Genomic DNA, 20224 nt, shown 5'->3' with positions numbered 1-20224 from the left:
TCCAGGAGCCTCATTTTCAAGGTGGCCAAGATGAAAAAGGATGGAAAATACCTCTCAAGGAAAGAAGGAAGTGGGGGACACAACTTGAAAAGGGATTCTGAGTTTCTGGGGGACCTAAAGAAGACGATGAAGGAGGACCTCACAAAATCCATGAATCGCCTCTCTAAACGAGTTTAACGTGGACGAGGGGACAATCAGAAGGGAAGTGAAGGAGTATTTGGGGTTGCCCTCTTACACAGGAGCCTCACACCACCTATTGACGGCCACTCTGAAGGAAAGGAGACTGCAGAGGTGCAAGAAAGTTTGTGCTTGGATCGAGGCAAATGGATCCATGATAACAAAATTCTCTGACGAGAAGATTATCGCCATATACCAGCTCTACAACCGTTGGAACGACCGTTGGCTTGGGGGATCACCAGAGGAGGTCAAGGGGGGTGTTCTGTGCAAAACATCTGGCTCAAACAATGGTCCTGGGGGCCGTAGGGACCGACGGCAAGAAGATGCATCCTTTCTTTTTAAGGCTGGGAAGAAAATCGGGCAGGAGGTCTACTACAAAGTGCTGAGGTTCACCATACTGCCATGTATCAAGGCAAACTACCCAGAGGACAACTATGTGTGGATTCAAGATTGTGCACCTTCCCACACATAGGCCAAATGCCATAAGTTCTGAGCCGACAACATGGCTGATTTTTAACCCATGTCCTGAAGCCATCGTCTTCGACGGATTTGAACCCCTTGGACTTTACTGTGTGGGGCACTTTGGAGAGGGAAACTAACCGAACCTCTCAACCGAAAGTGGACTCCCTGAAGGCAGCCATTGTGAAGGAGTGGAACAACTTGTCTGAGAAGTTCATCATCAACTCCTGCAAGGATTTCTACCGCCGTGTGGAGACTGTGATTGCTCCTGAGAGCGGCCATATTGAGTGAACATGTTCACAAAGGTCGTGTCTCAAAGTTTTGTAAAACAAAATTCCAAATTATTCACATTTTTCTAAAATCAGTCATTCAGTCCATATTTTGCTTCCGAACCCTGTATATCTTCTATCTAATTGTGATAAAAGCTAGTTTATGATCAATATATGTTCGTCTAAGGAATATGTTTTTGAAGAAAATTATATATATTTTTATATGTTTAGAGTATTGATATTATTTTTTTATGAACTCCTAATGTCATTATTTATAGTCATGCACCCAAATGTATATTTAAAACCATGGTACATAGATATAGATATTTACTTTTTTTTAAAGAATACGCCCAAGTGGATCTCAAAGTCTTGTCAATATAATTTTTTTATTAACAAATATTTTTGATGTTTTTCTTACATATTATATCCTGATACTTAGTAAAGTTTATACAAATAAGAATTTTTTTTTCTAATTCATTCCATAAAATTCAGGTGGTAAAGGGTTAACTGTAATGCTATTTCATTAGATTAGTTGCAATCAGTTGCAACATGTATGAGGGGGAGAAGTGAAATAAACAAAGACATTGCCAAAAATTACTCCAACGTAATTATAACTCCATAACAAATCTTTAGGGTTAATCTCCTTCTTTCACGAGCACATAGAAATGTTCAATCAGGTTTTGAATATAATAGGATAGGAAGTTCACCACTCAGGAGCTAAGTAATAATGACTACAGTCAAGGAAAAGAGTACTTATTCCTCAGATTAATTATTACAAAAAAAAACCGGACCAGCTGAAAAAACAAAGACGATTTAAATCACTTAGAATATGTATCGCTCCAGTCTTCTTCTTGCACTCTCAGAAAGGCCTAGTCCTACATGAATGAAATAAAAGAGGCCACAGAACAGAAAAGGGATAGATGTCAGGGTGTTCCCACTATTTGAGAATTTACTGTAATCAAAAAGCACCCTTTTCATTATATTTATTAATATCATTTTCAAAAACGATGCATTGAGCCGGAACTAATACGGCTCCAAAAAAACAATAATTGACAGCGTAAGACAAATATGCATTTTAGAAACAGTTTTTTTTATCATATGATTAACTTCAAATTCATATAATATGCGATTTAAATATGAAAAAAGATTGTTTGCTTAATTTTCAGCGAAGGCCAAAGAATGTTACACTCTACAAAAATGTATAGGTACAAATAAATCATTAATGACTATTGCCTTTTTTCCCTGTTCCTTTTGTATAACGATTATTACTTACATATATATACATAAGTATATACGCTTATAATTACGTTACCGATTCAATGAGGGGGAAAGCACTCTGATTTTATAATTATACATTAGTAGCTCATTATTATTAATATATCTGAATAGTCATGAAACAACAGTTCCAAATTGAGTTTTTGTGTTTGTGTTTTTATTATTCTGTATTTAATAGGAGGAAAAAATAATATTAAATTTTAGTTAATAATTGCAACATCATACCTATATTATATTTTGAACAAAAATTGTTTCTGTCCCCAATTACACTTTTATTATTGATTTAGCTAACTGGAAAAAAATACATACATAAATATCAAATTAAGTAATCAAGTTTTCATTTTTTCAAGGTCATTTATGTCTATAGATTAGTGCTACAAATTGATATCAAATTTTAATTGCCTAGGCGGCTATAGTATGATACCTTTGAATTAACTAAATTGAAAAATATTTTATGACATCATTAGAGATTTGAATAAATTCTCGTGAACATACCGATACAAATAATTATATGTTTGTAATTTGCAAGGCATTAGTGTTCTAATAAATTATTCATTTATATTTTGAAAATTCAATACCTCTTTAGAGCAAGCAAGAAATACTAAGTATATGTGGGAACTTCATTTGATATGGCTGCTAATGTTGAATAGACTCACTCACTATCAACGGAGTGGGCCGAACTAAGAAGAAACAAAATATGGTTTTAACGTTGTGGCTCTTCCGTTCATATTTTGATCTCAATCTATTGCAAAGTCCAATTTTGAAAATTTTAAACTCCACGTAAATCATGCTACATTACTCTTAACGAATTTAGCTTTTTTTAAATCCGTTTTGTGATTTTTTTTTATTTTTAGATAATTATTCAATCATTTGTCACATCCTGTTTTTTGATCATGTTTTTAGTTGAGGTTTTTTATTTCTTTTCTCGTCTTACTTTTTTTTGATGAATGTTTTATTTAGAATATGTAGTGTCGACTTTTTTTCTTTTACGTTTATAATACTCTGACTGTGTAATAATAATGAGGTATTGCAAAAAAAACAAAAAAAAACAACAAAGTATATGTAGTTTCTATAGTGATCTCTATCAGTAATATGTCGTCTATGAAAGGCGCCAACAAATACTTTATTTACTTTCTTTTGATTTATATTAATGAGAATTTCACAAACTTTCAGATCTTTGTTATATCTAGAGATGTGGTATTGGCTAAATTAATGGGAGCGTAATTATTAAAAAAAGTTTGTTTTGATTAGATAAAATATGAATTCTCTAATTAATTATTCCTCTCTATTTTGAAAGGTGTAATGTATCTTTGAGGAAAGATTATATGGTTTATAGCAATTTCAGTTAGGAGAAATGTCGTTTCTCAAAGTTACCATATAATAGATTGAAGACCTTGTCAAATCTTAAAATCAAGAATGAAGATTTTTTAATTTTTTTTATGATGGAAAATGTAAACAAAACACGCAACTAACCATAATCTATGGCGTCACTATTAAAAAGCGTTGTGGAAGTCAGACATCAAGTGTTAAGGTATAACTTTGTATTTATATTATCCTTTAACTGTATCATGAAACTATGAGCACTATAGTTTATAGTGATACATGTCGCATATCAAAGTTAACCTATTTCTTATGACATTATCTTGGCTTTACACTCACCCCAATTTTGTCAAAATTATGTCCTTAGAAAAGTTTAAAATCAGTTGGTAGTAGGCCGATATTCCCCAGATATAACATTGTTATTTTTTATCAATTATTGGTAATTGTTCATAGTTAAATGAGAGCTAATTATTATTTTAACAACCAACGTTCAGAACCTTAATATGGAGAAAATAAACAGAAAAATTGAAATCTGACCACAGAAATACATAGTTTATTTTTTATATTTGTAAGGCAATGCAGTTTAAATAATAAATTTGTTAACATTACCTATCTTTTATATAATTTTTAAGAGAGAATTATTATATGGCCTTAAGTTATAGCCCAAAGACGTCAATATTATTAATAATCGCTTATTAGACCCTTTACCCTTTATCTTGACGCCTTTCAGTACTAACGTAAATATGTTTTGATTACATTGTCTAACTTTTTTATCTGTTAAAATGAAATTAACAATGAAAAATGTCTGATTTTGACAATATACGTTGTGAACATAAGTACCAAAAGATTAAAAAATAGATTTGAGAATTGAATTTGGAATTAGAAAAAACGGTAATATACAAAAAATACATTCTGAAATACTTACGTCAACATATACTCCGACAACGTCGAGTGTCGACTTTGGGTTAACTTCGTCCGGCATATACCTTTATTGAAAGAAAAAATAAAAAACTTTACTTCTTTAAAATCTAAACTTTTAAATATTAAAATCATAATGCTCATAAATCAAAAACTTCTTTTATCAAAAGCACAAACAATGGTTTCTTTTTTCTCAACATATAAACTTCTTTTAGAATTTATTGGTTATTTTTAATGGAAATTATATATGTTTAGTATAGAGAAAATATTCTTCGTAAAATTTGTTCTTTTTTTAACAACATTCTTTGAATATTAAATTTATTTTTTTACATAATTTAACTGATTTAATAAACTTAAATCTAGTTTTAATAGTTAAAATGTGCCAAATTGTACATACACAATAAGGTTTTATTCAAAATTGTTTTACGAACCTTTTTCTTTTGTCAGTCATAATACTTGATTAACAATTTATAGGATTTAACAATCATTTTTCTTCATCATATGTAACTTATCAACAAAAAAGTGAGCTAGAATAATTTGTCTTAAAATTGAGTGCATATTTTATTCTTCTTCAAATTATTCTATAAGCCCATGAGAGGAGTGTGGAAACTAAATGTCAAAGGACAAAGTGTCTTATGGTCAAATTCAGAATAGAGAATGTGTCGATTGGATATCATTTCTAATGCACAGTGTCAAATGAACAAATAATCAAAAATATATTCATAGGAAAAACTGAGGGCAAATATTAGTCAGTTTTACTAAAGTTTTTCTTTTAAATAAATAAATGATTTTTACATATTCATAAATTTCAATATTTTCTAAAAATTTACAAAACAAAATACAATTTTTGTATTATATAATTTATAATGCACTTAAAGTATTATAATTAATGAAAATTATTTTAATTTTATCTTTATAAAAATACTTTCTTCGTCTACGGAGCCATTTTGTATTTGACGCATGATTATTCTTATAAAGGCAAAAACATCCAAAAACTGCAATTTCTTTGTCCTAAATATAAAAATATTATTGGGTTCTTTTTAAATTTGCCATCATTTCTGTTTATATTCAATTTTAAAGTCTCTTAACGAACGTCTTTTCTATGATTTGTCCATTTGACACTTTGTTCTTCTACCCTTTGGAGGTTCCGCATCATGCACATAAAGTAGCCAAAATTGATTGTCAAAATAAAAAAATAATAATAAATTGATCAATTTAATATAAATGGTCATTTTCGGACCAATTTGAATCCCCAAAATCCAAAATAAGTTTTTAACCATTGCTAAAAATTATTTATTTATCCTGCAAGTTTAAATAAATACCTCTAACTAACCCTAATATAATATATTTTGTAAAAAGAAAAGACAAAGAACACTATATCCAGACAAAGTTTCGTAGTCTTTTTAATGATCTTAAAACGGATTATGCTAATCAAATGGACTATGGAATTAATTTTATACCTCTCGATTTTTAATTGTTGAAACAGTTAGAACACATATTGGAATTCACGTTTTTTAATGTTTAGTAGTAGCAAATTAATACTCGTTTCTAACTATTCTAGTCAGACGAGACTTGAACATAATTCTTTTGTTATCCAGTTTACTTTTGAAACCTTGATGGGATCATTTTTTTTACACCAGTATCTGCGAAGAAGTGCTGTACTACCGTTGTTCTTATTTGTATTTAGTGCCAATTATTAAAAATAAATTTAAAATTTGTTCATCAAACAATTATTATTATTATCAAAACTAGGAATATTAATTTTATTACCTTTATCAATAAAGTTTATTAATATAGCAATTTAAAATGAAGACAAATTACATTCAATTGTTGGTTACCTTGATGAACTAAGCCGTTCTTTTATTTAAAAAAATGATTTTTTTCTTTGTTTTTTTATGAATAAATTTTCATTCACTTCAAATCAATATCAAGAAAAATTAACAAACACAATATTAATCATTACATACAATAAATTCATTTAAGTTCGTAAAAATAATGAATGAAAGTAAAAGTTTTTTCAATGCTTCACTCAACCTCCAGTAGAGTTATTTCAACTGATCATTTATATATTTTTAAAAGTCATATTAGATCCTTAATAAGACTTTATAAAGTTAGAAACTCATGGAAAAAAAACCAAAAAAACTATACATTTTCAGATAAAGAAAATTAAATAGGCTTAAAAAAATAACTTTTCTATTTTGCAATATTCACAAAAAGATTATTAAATTTTTTAATTTGATTTGAACAATGATGTTATAATTTTTTATCCTATTTTGAATTTGACGTATATTTGTATCTGTTTTTTAAACCCTAGCCTAAAAAAATTGATTTTTTGTAAAAAAAGAAAAAAGAAGAACACTATGTCTCGACAAAGTTTCGGAGTCTTTTTAATTATTTTAAACCAGTTTCTGCTACCCAAATGGACTGTGGAATTAATTTTATATCTCTCGATTTTTAATTGTTGAAACTGTTAGAAAACATATTGGAATTTATGTTTTTTAATGTTTAGTAGCAGCAAATTAATACTCGTTTCTAACTATTCTAGTCAGACGAGACTCGAACATAATTCTTTTGTTGTCCAGCATAGTTTTGAAACTTTGATGGAATCATTTTTTTTACACCAGTATCTGCGAAGAAGTGCTGTACTACCGTTGTTCTTATTTGTATTTAGTGCCATTTATTAAAAATAAATTTAGAAATGTGTTCATCAAAGAATTACTATTATTACAAAAACTAGGAATATTAATTGTTACAAAATCTTGGAGGTTGAAAATACGTAATGCAGGGACTTTTACTTGAGTGGCTGGTTAGCTCTTCTTCATCCATAATAAGATGGAACTTTTCAACGGAACATTCCAATATAAGAATCTACACACATTGTTTCTATGAATTCATATCTTTTTGTATAATTATTCTATCTAACTTTTTTATTAACCTCATCTATAAAAAGGCATCTATGATACAATGTATGATGATTTTTAGTGTAGGGAAATGAAGGAATTTTTAGTGTGAGCCCTGGACCAGAGTTGAAATACTCTGCTGAATAAAGATGATACTTATCAATTTGTATGGCAATATATTTGTTGCGTCTACATAAAAATAGTCTTGTAAAAAAATCAAGAAGAGAAGAACACAGTTTTTTTGTTACTTCATATATACATTCAAGTCAATATTACAAAAACACATTTGATTAAATTATAGCTTTTGTATTCAAATTTGGTGGATGAGTTAAGATACACAATAATTTTTGGCATAGTTTAGAATCTTTATTTGATTAAAGGAGCTTTTATCCCCCCCAATTTGGCCACTTTTTAAGTAAAAAATAATTGATTTCTCATTCTTTTATTGTTACGATCAATATTGGTTACTTTAAAGGAAGAATACAAAGGTAATCCACACTCAATTTTAAGAAAATATATACTTGCTTGCTTTTGTGTGAGCGCCCATATACGTAATGATCTAGAAGTTTGTATAGAAATAAATCATTTTTATTATATTTTATTGACAGATTAACGAAATGTTTTTTGTAGAATAATCTGTTTAACCATATTTATTCAATATTTTTATGACCTATTAACGATTAAACAAAACCTTTTTTCCAATACAACTCAAACCTGTTCAATTCTGTTTTATACAACATTACAACCATTTCTTGGACTAGGAATTATTAATCATACAATGATAGCTCTTACTAAATTATTAAAGTGTTTATACTTTTACTTACATAAAAAAATAAACGTAAATATCTGGGGGTGAGTCTTATCTTCAATTAGAGAATATAAAGTCCCAATAGACACATTTTTTTAAATGAAAGTAACTTATTAAAAATATACAAGAAACCCCAAAAGAACATGAACATATATTTAAACTACGAAGAAGAGTGTCCCAATAGATTATTTTTTCCCGGGTTTTTTCCGCCTTATATTTCATGCTTTAAACAAATATATCATATTAGTTATGCAAATTTGTTAAATAAAATTTAAGAAGTAAAATATGTATATTTTAATGTATTAACATTTTGAAAGTATGCATACTATGAATACAATTTGGGAGAAATATCATGATACAGGTACATTCATATACACAGTTGTTGATTAAGCAGAAGGCTAGAGAGCAAAAATAAAAGAATGTAATAAAAAAATGAATATTTTATGTTTTGACTTCAACTCACAAAGTCATGTCTTAAGTATTTTTCGCAAATGTATTCATTATGCTTAGACATTTTAAAATAGTCAAAATCCTTGCGAGTGTTTGGGTCCAACTCTGTACAGTGTACGCCAAAAATACTTTAGTTTCCAAAAGAAAGTTAAAACAAGTTTTATCAAACAAAAAAGTTCAATGGGGGTTTCATATTTATAGTAGACGTTAAAGGTTTTCGTTTTACACAGTTTTGAAAATCATTTCGAATAGGCAAATTCTCGTTGTTGAATAACATAATTTTGGTATTTTTATACTCGGGGATTTTTTCATTTTGGTTGTTGTTGTTTAAATAACTTTTGATATGAAAGTTTTAGAAGAAAAAATGATTCTTGATTAGGTATTTAGCATTTTGCAAATTTGCACAGGTAATACCAATCGTTTAATTTTTCCTTACTAATCCTATTCTAATTATTTGATTTGGACAAACTGCAGCAATTCAGAATATTTACATGGGACCAAATCTAAATTGCTGCAGTTTCGTATAATTATTTGAGTTTTACCAATTTCAGCTCGCGTATTTTAAATTTCAAATATAAAATTGAATTGAAAAAAAAAGGTTTTTTTTTTGTATATTAGAAATGGAAGCAATTCTCTGGTTTTTATACATATCATTAATAAAAACGTAAAAGTTGAAAGTTTACTTTATTAAATATTCTGCCCAATTATTTTTTGCATTTATTTTCGATGCCAGCCGTCTATTACATCACATGAAAGCGGCGGATTGAATTTCCAACAACACTATAGAATTTTACCTCTAGAATAAAAACATGCCGTATTTTTGAAAGAATGATGTATATTATATAAAGAAAAATTATAATTATGAAGCAAATTGTCGTAACAAAAATACTTATTTCATTCTTTCAATATAAATACTGATGTTTGTTAATTTTTAAAATAAGATGGATTTGATAAATCCATTTCAACCGTCTAAATTTATCCTTGCTTATTTTAACATTAAATATTATAATTTTAGAATGTCATACGGGCAATCACACGTATGTTTGTCATTTTTGAGGTTATGACTATTTAATTCTGAACCCTTAATATACTATAATGATTACTCTTTGAGTTTTTTTAAATTAATATCTAAGAAAATAAATCACATCTTATAAAAAAACCTTGAGTTGTAATTTTTTGGGTTTTTTTTACACCTTCACCATTTAAGGTATGAAAAAAATAAGAGCGATTCCTGTGTTAAGGTATAAAAAGTAGTTTATGTTTAGTAAACTGTCTCAAAGGTATCACATGTCAAAAATCAGTTCAATCCATTTAGTTTTATTTTGGTGTATAGATAGCACACAGTAAGACGTCTTCAAACATATATAAGAAAGATATAGCACATCATAAAAATCAATATATATGAATGTATATAGTAAAAAAATAAAATAAGCTAGACAATAATTTAATTATTTATACTATTAATTTGATACCATTACTGCGTATATGCATGTAATTACTGGTGGTGAGTCTGAGATCGATTTTTTCCCCAGTTTGGTTTGAAGGGATTATTTTGGGACAGATATGTACCGATATTTCAGTACAGACTTCGATAGCAGACCCAACTCCAATTTTTAATCGTTTTCAAATCGCAGAATGATTTTTTTCAGTTTCAATATAATATCAAATTTTCTTTGGTCTTAATTTATGGACCCATTCTCTCCCCTTTCCTGATTTATGAGAAGTAATTTTTTTAATTATGCAACGCATTTCGCTGTATATGCCTTACTGTGCTGATGTTCATCATCTTGTAACACAATGGATATCATCTATAATTTATCTATGGAATCAGTTGTACCGAATTTTAAGTGATACCAATTTTTTTTGGAAGCCCAATCGGGATTGACTTTTCTTTGAGACGCGATAAGATCAAACTTCTTAGTCGGATCAAATAAGTTCTCTGGGCTCAAAAGCAAAAAGGTATTTGACCCGTTTAGAACTTTATACTTTAACATTCAATATATTGATATATTGAAAATAATTGACCATTACTTTTTTAAATATGACAATCTCAATCTATGATATCATCAATAATTCACCTATAGATTTGGTCACGACTAAATTTAAAATGAGAGTGAGCCAACCGATTTTTCCTCTGAGACCTATCCAGACCTAACATCTTTGAACCACCACATTTGTTTGATTTACATAAAATCATAACAATAAACACAGATTACGTCAATTTATCATTAGATGCCATTTTTCCTCATGAAGTATGCAATTTCTTCTTTACATCGCTGAATCTAACTTGTTAATTTGGTTTTACAGATGAATTGATAGATTCTGTGTTGTAAGTTTTGGGCATATTCAAAGCGCTTACGTGGGCTTCGTTTCAGTACTTGTTTTATAGTTTTCACGCAACGACACATTGATGATACAATATATAGCGCCACCAAATTGAAAGTGTATAGGTTATTTGATGAAATACATACCCTGTAGCCTGTTGACAATGTTAATTTATGATGACAATCAAAATGGTCGATACTTTATATACATATGTACTATTTTTGTCTTTGCATTTATTTTCAAGAATGATTGATATATGTTATTGACATGAATTAGTTGGAAAAGTCGTGTCCACAAAATATTTTAAAGCAGAACATACACAAATGATTGTTTCTATTAACTAATTCATTTTTTTCCGAGTAAAACCTTGTAAATTATAATAATATCCTACGGAAATATAATTAAACAAAGTAACATAAGAGATACATCTAAATTGACTTTTTATACATGGATGTAATTCTCCTGCAGTGCATCCCAGTGCTGGCAAATAGTGGCTTTGAGGGCCTCTGTGTTTGGATGATGGACACTGATGGCCTTTTCAGCGACATGCACACGAACGGTGTAGTGGAAGGATCTGGCATCAGGGCTGTGTGTGGGCGAAAAATATTCCAAAAGAGTTCAACACAACTGAAAAGAGTCTTATAATGGAAGAAATGGGGATCTTTCATTAATGGTGTCAAAAGTGGCCTCTCCACCATCACAATGCTCTTTTCAACCACTTTTTTGATAGCTCTCTGGACAATCTGGTATAAAACGCCATGGACCCTCATGAACTTTAGAGGATTGCCCTGAGTAATTTTCTCTAACTCCTCTGGGTAGAGTTTAGCAATTTTTGACTGAGCCCTTGTTCCTCTCCAACTTGCTGACGGCGTAGACGGTGGCCTTGGAGACGACCAACTGCTTGGAGTTTGCGCATGTAAATTTGTTGATCACGTTCAAGGGTCATTTTCTCAACTTGTACGTAAAATAGAGAGCCTGGTTTTTTTTCTTACTAATTGTTTATACATAAATAAATCCAAATATGAAATTATTTTAATTACTCAACTTCCATTAATTATTGAATTAATAAGTCTTCAAATTTCAATAAACCACTGGTAAGTAGAAATGTATCATGGAATTTTAGAAATATGGAAGTATATTTACGTCATTATTTCATTTTATTTTCACTTGAGTCATAGAGCCTTATTTTTTCATAAACTCTATAGACTTACACTGCTTAATACACCATTTATATTTAGATACATTACTCGTTGATAGTAAATGCATTCAATTATATCCTTGGGAAGTATTTAGGTTTTTTTTTAAATTTTTTGTAAAAAAATATAATTAAGATTAAAATGTTTTCTAAAAAAAAGTAAAGAAGATCAGTCATTGCAGAAATTTGTAGTTATCATTTAAAAGTTCTAAAAAAATACATTCGGACCTTTTTGAATCCAATTTATCATAGTCATAGATTCAAATAACATCAAATGCCGGCGTGATAAAAAATATAGCAAAAATTAACTTTGCTTCCCTGAATGAGCTTTGCAATTACATAAATAATTAGAAATCCGACTGCCTATCTATTAATGATATAGGTTGGAATTACTCCAAATGTTAATCCTCAATTCTACTCCGAATCCCACAAGGACTTACAATTATAACTCACCCACAAATCCTCAATCTTACCTGTTGTCTGTAACACATTTGTGATTACTTTATACTTTTTGTTCTCTTTTCAATAACAAAAGAATAATGATAACAGATTTTGAAAATAAAAAAATAATCCTCCAATTGCAATTATATGAAGAGCGCGATCCTCCCTTCCCATTTAAAAAAAAATCTATTATTATTGTACACATAAAAGGCTGAAAAGGAAAAATGATGTCTTTATTCTAGATAGCTAGATTTCCATGTGTGTAGTAAGTAGCCATAGTATGAGTAGAATTGTGTAAAATATTTCCTTAAAGCGTGCAATATTTTTGTGTAGTTGTTAAACTCAAGATTTTTACTTGATTTTCATTAGCTGTTATCGGTATTCTTTGATACTTGAAGAGAGAATATCTAAATATAAAGTAATCACCAGAATTCCGTGTAACTATATTCTATACGTTCTTTCTTTATACGGTGTGGGGTTTGTGTTTATTTCCGTCCTCTTATGACTATTTGCATCTTATTTAATAAAAGTCATGACATCTAAGTTTCACTCCACAAAAACGTTATTCAAATGTTCAAGATTGTCATGTTTATTTTTCGGTTTCTTATATTTTTACATTCCGACAGTTCATATATTATTCATCTATGCACAAAATGCACCTATGTATGAATATGATACATACCTGTATACCTTCATGGACAGCTCAATACATACCTAAAAAACTCTTTCCCATTTTTGTACCATTTAACGGAATATAGTTGAGAGCCTTCCATGTCATAGTCACAATAAAGATCCGCCGCTGATCCAAGTATAAGAGGATCTGGTACTTTTAAGTTGTACATTTTAATTCCAAAATTTTCTGTAAAATATAAAAAGAGATACATGAGATTTTTTAATGCATCACTAAACGAATGACCGAAATATAAGGTAGGAATTAATTTTATACATTTTTAAAAAGGATTTTGTGCAAACTGCATGCAAAATAATAAAAAAAAAATCAAAATCTTTAAAACAAAGGTGTTTGTTTTACCTGTTACATCGATTAAATTTTGAAAATGATAAATTTATAATTTTAAGCAACAGTAATAACACAACTCAACAGAAAAATCTTTTTAATTTCATATTTAATTCTAACAGTACTTGACGCGTTGCTCCAGAATCAGTAATTAATTTTATCTTATCAAATCTTTTTATGATAATTTTGGATTTGAATATTTTAATTCTTTTTCATAGGCTGGAAGCAACTTTTGAAAGTGAAAAAAAAATCAATAAGTCACGTGGGGACGTCTAGTCACTCAGAAATATTTTAAAATAGAGGTATTTATGGCCTAAGCAGACAAGCATTTTGTGTGATAGACAAAAGGATCACGAGATCAATATCAACGATGTATATATTTACTGTTATTGGAATAATAGGAACCTGAATATCTAAATAATACTTATTCCCAGATATTATAGCCAAATATATAAATCAATAAGTAATTCATTCATATTTTTTAGACAATTAATTTTTAATAACTTTATTTAGAAAATAATTTGGAATGTATAAAACCGTATTCATATTAGGTTATGTATAAAGTAATTTGGTATTTCCCATCCATATTTCTAATTAAGTATATCTTGTTCTACAAACGCTTGTCTGGCAGTATTGCACATGGACGGTGCAGTCGTGAATTATCATGTGTCTACATATTATGGAAGTCTCGAAAGAAGAAATTTTCCATATTTTACAAACATTTAAATTATATAAAAGGGAAACACGCGTCGAAAGCTACCAAACAAATTTGTTATGTATACGGGGCGGATACTAGGTCGGTTCGTGATGTACAATAGTGGTTCAAGCGAACTTTCCCCCCCCCCACTCAATTCTGCCCTCTACGCTAAACAACTCGACCATTTGAAGTGGTAATCCAAGAGAAACGACCAGCATTGGTAAATAGGAGACAACAAGACGTCATCAATACGATGCCAGGCTGCACATATCTTTGATGATACGCCAGAAGTTCCAAAAGCTTGAGATGAAAGTTATTTTGCATCCACTTTACAGTTTGGACTTGGAACTAATTGCCTACAACATGTCCAACAGGCTAAGGGGTATAAATTTGCCCGCAATAGAGGCCTGCGAAAATTGGTTGTCTTAGTTTTTTACCAATAGGGGCAAGGGATTCTACGAAAAGGGCATTATGATGTTTTATTCTTGTTGGAAACAAGAATAGAGCATATTTGGCTTAAATCAATTCTGAAAAACGGGCCACCTAAAAAATACACACAATATGCATGATTATTTATCAAACTATATTTTGATTTAATAATTTCCTTTTTTATGCAAAATAATTCCTTTGAAAACCTAACCGTGATAAATTTTGGCCACAAAAAATTAATTCAAATCGATGTTTCTTCTGAACTAAATTTAGTAGAACCCAATACTCTATTGTAAATGAAATCCTACTATTTAGATTTCAAATAAATTTATTTGGCGTAAAAACAATGAAAAAACTAATGTGTTATTCTTTAATTTATCAAGCCATATGCTACTGTTAAGCATTCAAATGTGTTTTTTTTAATTATATATAAAATAACTAAAGACCTTATGAGAAGTACAGATTGTCCTTTTGTTTCACACAAAAATACATAAAATAACATATATATTAGGCATTCAATGTTCTTCAGAAGAGTGCTTCAAAGCTCTTTAAATCTGTGTTAAGCACTTAATGGCTGATTCAACATTTTTCTCCCCTTTTTTTTTTAACCTAATATGCATTTATATGAGAAAAACTATTGAGATATCCTAGGATAAGAATATTTGTATGTATGGATATATTGATATGAAAATATATTATGTTATATACATACACATATAATCTAGGTTTCGAAAGTATGAACAATGCTATGAGTCATTGCTGAGGAAACAATTCAATACATATAAATATGAAGTATGAGTTTCCTTTACTTTCTCAGGTTGATATTAAATTGTTTTTTCTCTTAAGGGATTCGATCCACATTCCTTCAAACGTCTATAAACAAAATTAATATATAAATAGAATTACTATGTGCGTAAGAAAATTGTACCGTTTTTGATAGAAAGATTTAAATCAATTCCATCATGTACATAGTATCAATATTATTTTTTTAAATAGAGTTATACCTTATAACATCAATAATTATTTCTCCAAATGTCGACCATATTTTTCATTTATTTCAATGCTTCATAACTATAAGAAGCATTTTATCTGATTTTAGCGAAGTATGCCCTGTTTTTAATAACTTTTTGTCTACAAGAATCCAGCTTCATAATGCCCTTCTTGTAGAAACTCTTGTCAATATTTGCGAAAAAACTAGGACAACCAATTTTTACAGGCATATATTGAGTCCAAATGGGTACTTCCATGTGCGTTGATCATATACAGGAACAGGTAGTGGGTGCTATGTCCAGACTGTATGGTTGATGCATTAAAACTTCCCATCCAAGCTCATGGAGCTTCTGGCGCGTTATCAAATACCTGTGAGGGCTGATGTTGTCTTGATGAAACATAATTCCTCTCCTATTCACCATTGCTGACCGCTTCTGTTCGATCACCAGCTTCAAACGGTCGAGTTGTTTATAGTAGAGGGTAGAATTGATCGTATGGCCAACACAGAGCAGGTAATTGTAGATTGTTATCTGCCAATCTTACTTAACAAACAGCATTCACTTCCTTGCAGTCAATCCAGCTATGACAACAGTCTATTTGGCTTGAAATATACGTAAATGATCCATTTTTCATCCTCAGTCACAATCTGCTTCCAAAATGGATCGATTTTGTTTCGAGTCCGCAGGAATTCGTATTAGAAATTCGGTCAATGAGTTTTTTTAACCAATGGCAAATTTCTTCCTATGAGACCTCGATACTTGACGCACGACAATTCACAACTAATAATCTTAAGTGCACAATGTAAGTGCTAGAAGTATTTTTTATGTGGTTAAAAGATGTTCAAAAGATAATCTTAGCAATGATGTGGGGTCTCAAAAATATATTATCATAATTCAAACCTAAGTTTTAATTTTTTATAAGAAATTCTAAAAAATATTAATTACCAAATTAGTACTTACCAATTTTTATCAGGTTTTATGTGATACACCGTAATAATTGGTATTAATTACAATGCAAAAATGAAAAAAAAAACAGAACAACTTTGAAGGAAACAGATCAATAGAATACAACAAATCTTACCAATAATTGCTTAAAAAAGACGTTATTGTTTTTACTTTTACGAGATATTTAAGAAGTATTTTAAAAAGTTATGGAGATCAAATTGAGCTTAGACTGAATTATAATAAGTTTTATAAATTTTGTTATGAAAGTATAACTTTTTACCACGAACTCTTAACAGAGGCTTACATTAGTGAGCTTACTTTTTCTAAAACCGTAACTAAACTAGTTACATCTATGTATTTTCAAAAGAGATTGTGACACAAAATTTCCTTTCAATCTTTCACTTATTACCAGGGCTGTGTTTTCCCTCAAAATTGCTTTTTTAAATTGTCAACTTGCTAACAAGAGTTAAACGAGTTTAAGCACATTAACAAAGCTTTTTTTAAATGTTTGTTTAATTGGTCATATCGATATTTACTAATTCAGTGTAAGTAAACAAAATACTATAAAAATTACTCCATCTGATCTAGGAATGTTATTTGAAGTAAATATAAATAATTTATATTTCTTTTTTTAGGGATGCTGATGACTCGAAACTACGTACATTGGATAAAAAAAATTAATTTCTCTTGAGCCCGTTGATCTTTGAATCATTCAAATTAGTTCATTCTTATCATAACTAAATTATTTTCCCTGCTTTATTTATTCTTGAATCAAATGCTAATTATTTTTAAATTTATTTAAAAAAAATAAAGTGGTATTTTAACCAATTTTCCAATTAATAAGGAATAATTCACATTTGTTGAGATCATGTAAGTTCTTTTATACTTACATACAATAAATTAATCAGATTTAACAGATTTAAAAAGAATTATTTTTAAGATTAACATAAAGGTCAAAGGTCACAAAAATGATAGACTTCTTCCATATTATGAAGACATAAAAAGTGTGAGGACGTCACTTTTTTTTACTGTTAACATGATTTTAAAATTTACATAAAACCTATATTGTTAATAATAAATTCTCTGAATAAGATCAACTTTTAATTTTACTACACATAAATCTTAAAAATATCTACATAGAAAATACATTAGCTTCATACAGAGGTAAATACTCGTATTTTCAAAAAAAAAAAAATTATAACAAAATCCTGTTATAAATTTCTCTCCCGCACTGTACAGTAAATTACTACCAAAAAACATAAATAAGAACATGGACTTCTTGTTTTACGGTGGATTGTAATGTAAATCTTAATAGAAAAATTTATTTGTAAAAACGTAAACAATAGCTAAAATAAATTGATAGTAATAAAATAATCTAAAAAAGGCTAAAATTTTTGTAGAAATCAAATTGTTTCACTTGTTTAATATGTACCTTGTAATACTTGGACTCGTTTGTGAAACTATGACACAAAATAGCAAATTTCATCATGATTTAAGAATATTTTTAAGTAAGACAGCAGAAGGTTTAGTGTTCAGCGTTTTCGGAGTGATGATTTCGGAGAACAAATGGCTCATAATGATGAACCCGGCATTGTCATAAAATATGAAGCTGGAGTGCATCATAACAGACCTCCTACTACAAATCTATGATCTTAAACAGAGAAGTAGATGTCCCGCGTCTTTCTCAGTAAATACATTAGAAAATTATTTTAACATGATGACCCTTCTTTGATGCACATCCCTTGTTCTATCATCTGATTAATTTTATGATATTTATTTTACACACACACGCTAGTCTTCTCCTGCCTTACCTGTTGTTTCTCTCTAGTGTTTTTATTATTTTATTGTATCGCATTGAAGTATTTGAAGTTTTTTAGTTAATGATGTATTAAATTATTATTGTGTTTCCACTTTTAATGTAATTATAATTGTTTTATAATTCTATAGTTCTATGAAACTTTATCATTCTTAAATTATTATAACTCTTTGTATCAAGTTAAAGATGTACATAAATAAATGGTAGGTATAAAAAAATGTATTTAAAAGAATATTTAATATTATTATTCTCAAAAATGGTTGTGCATTTTACAATCACATGTACTAAAGAACTTGTTCTTGCACAATATTCTTAATACTTCCGTCTTACGTTAAGTTAAATAAGCCCTCTTGACTATCAACTTTTGAGCATCCACTGAAAAAACTTTTTTTACGCTCTCAACTTGAATTACACACGCTTTTTGCTACAATATTAATTTTTTAGATCAAGCAGTCACGCAGTTCTTAGGTATTAATTGCATACTAAAAAATAAGTCATTCACAGAATTAAAAAAAAAACTCTCCTAGATTAATATAAATATGGATACGTTAAGTAAAAGTTGAAATTTTTTACGTACTCTAATTTGCATAAGCAGATGCTACAATTAGCAATTTATTTGTTTTATAATGACATATTTAATTATAACATCCATCATTTTATTTATTAACTATTAATCAATGCTATTGTTTTATTTTGATCTGTTCAATGGAGAACTAAAAATATAACACTATACATATAAATGTAAAAATTGACTTAATTTTTCCAATGGTGCAGTATAAAACAAAGTTTATTGGGGCCATAAATTTTTTTGACCTGATAGTAGTATCTTTTTATTTGAGTATACATATATGTTTTTAATTTCAGAGTTACTTCACGAAGATAAATGTGTGTGAGCTCAATTAATTTTTTATTTTCGCTTCTTTAATAGTCAAACTCTAAAACTTGCTTTTACAGTAAAATTTTTTTTTTTTTCTTTTTTTTGTGTTTCAATTATTTTTTTCTTCTTATTCTAGTTATGTGAAGATAGCTTCACAAAGTTTGTCTTTTGTTATAAGGTAAATGTTATTTTTGCCTTCATGTCTTGAACATTATTATTTAATTCTTCAGATTGTTCAGCATAATTTTGTTGGTTTTGACAGGGAATAATGGCATGGTTTCTTTCATTTTTCAAGTAGGCACAAAAACTTTTTTGTGAACAAATCTTCTATCGGCAATAAGTGCAAAACAATTTTTTAGTAATTTTCGTGGAAGAATATGTATTTATATTTTTTTCTTGTGCTTTTTTTGATGATCAACATAATTTTTGCATTATCACAGAAACTTTAATCTTGTTTGAAAACACATTCGACCGCTTCATATTTCACTTTTTCGTTCACTAAAGAGAAGTTTTCAACTTAAGACGTTAAAGGTTTGCTGAATAACATTATTGTTGCTAGGTTATTTTGATCTATTAATATATACATGATTTTTACTCTTCTTGCTGTTTAGTACTTTGCATTTCCATTCTATATCAACTGATTGGTAGATCACTGATTCTAATAATCCTTTGTATTTGAAAAAAAAAATGAGAAGAAGAAAACTTAGAACAACGGATTTTTTTAAATAATACTGATCAAAAATAAGAATGTCCCTATAATATACATTCAGCTTCAACCACATCCTCCAGCCTGGCAATGAACCAAATAAGTTATGACGTGGAACTCCTTGCCTAGGTTTGACACTGCCTTGAGAATGGAACCTCCCAAGTATTTTGTGCACGTTTATTGGGCTCTCTCTCTAAGACACCTCGCACATAG

At 29.1% G+C, this 20224-nt stretch overlaps 1 protein-coding gene across 1 annotated transcript in view; it reads right to left on the bottom strand.

The window, feature by feature from the left end:
* LOC121124549 (uncharacterized) overlaps positions 1-20224 on the bottom strand; it is a 78604-nt gene that overhangs the window by 26109 nt on the left and 32271 nt on the right. Inside the window, exons 2-3 of the mRNA XM_040719707.2 lie at positions 13252-13396; positions 4426-4486 (exon numbers count right to left, since the gene is read on the bottom strand). Coding sequence (XP_040575641.1) covers positions 4426-4486; positions 13252-13396 — 206 coding nt within the window. The remainder of the gene's footprint in view (positions 1-4425; positions 4487-13251; positions 13397-20224) is intronic.

The sequence above is a fragment of the Lepeophtheirus salmonis genome, chromosome 9, assembly GCF_016086655.4.
Source record: "Lepeophtheirus salmonis chromosome 9, UVic_Lsal_1.4, whole genome shotgun sequence".
Lineage (NCBI taxonomy): Eukaryota > Metazoa > Arthropoda > Copepoda > Siphonostomatoida > Caligidae > Lepeophtheirus > Lepeophtheirus salmonis.
This window is presented reverse-complemented; position numbering and strand designations above follow the sequence as displayed.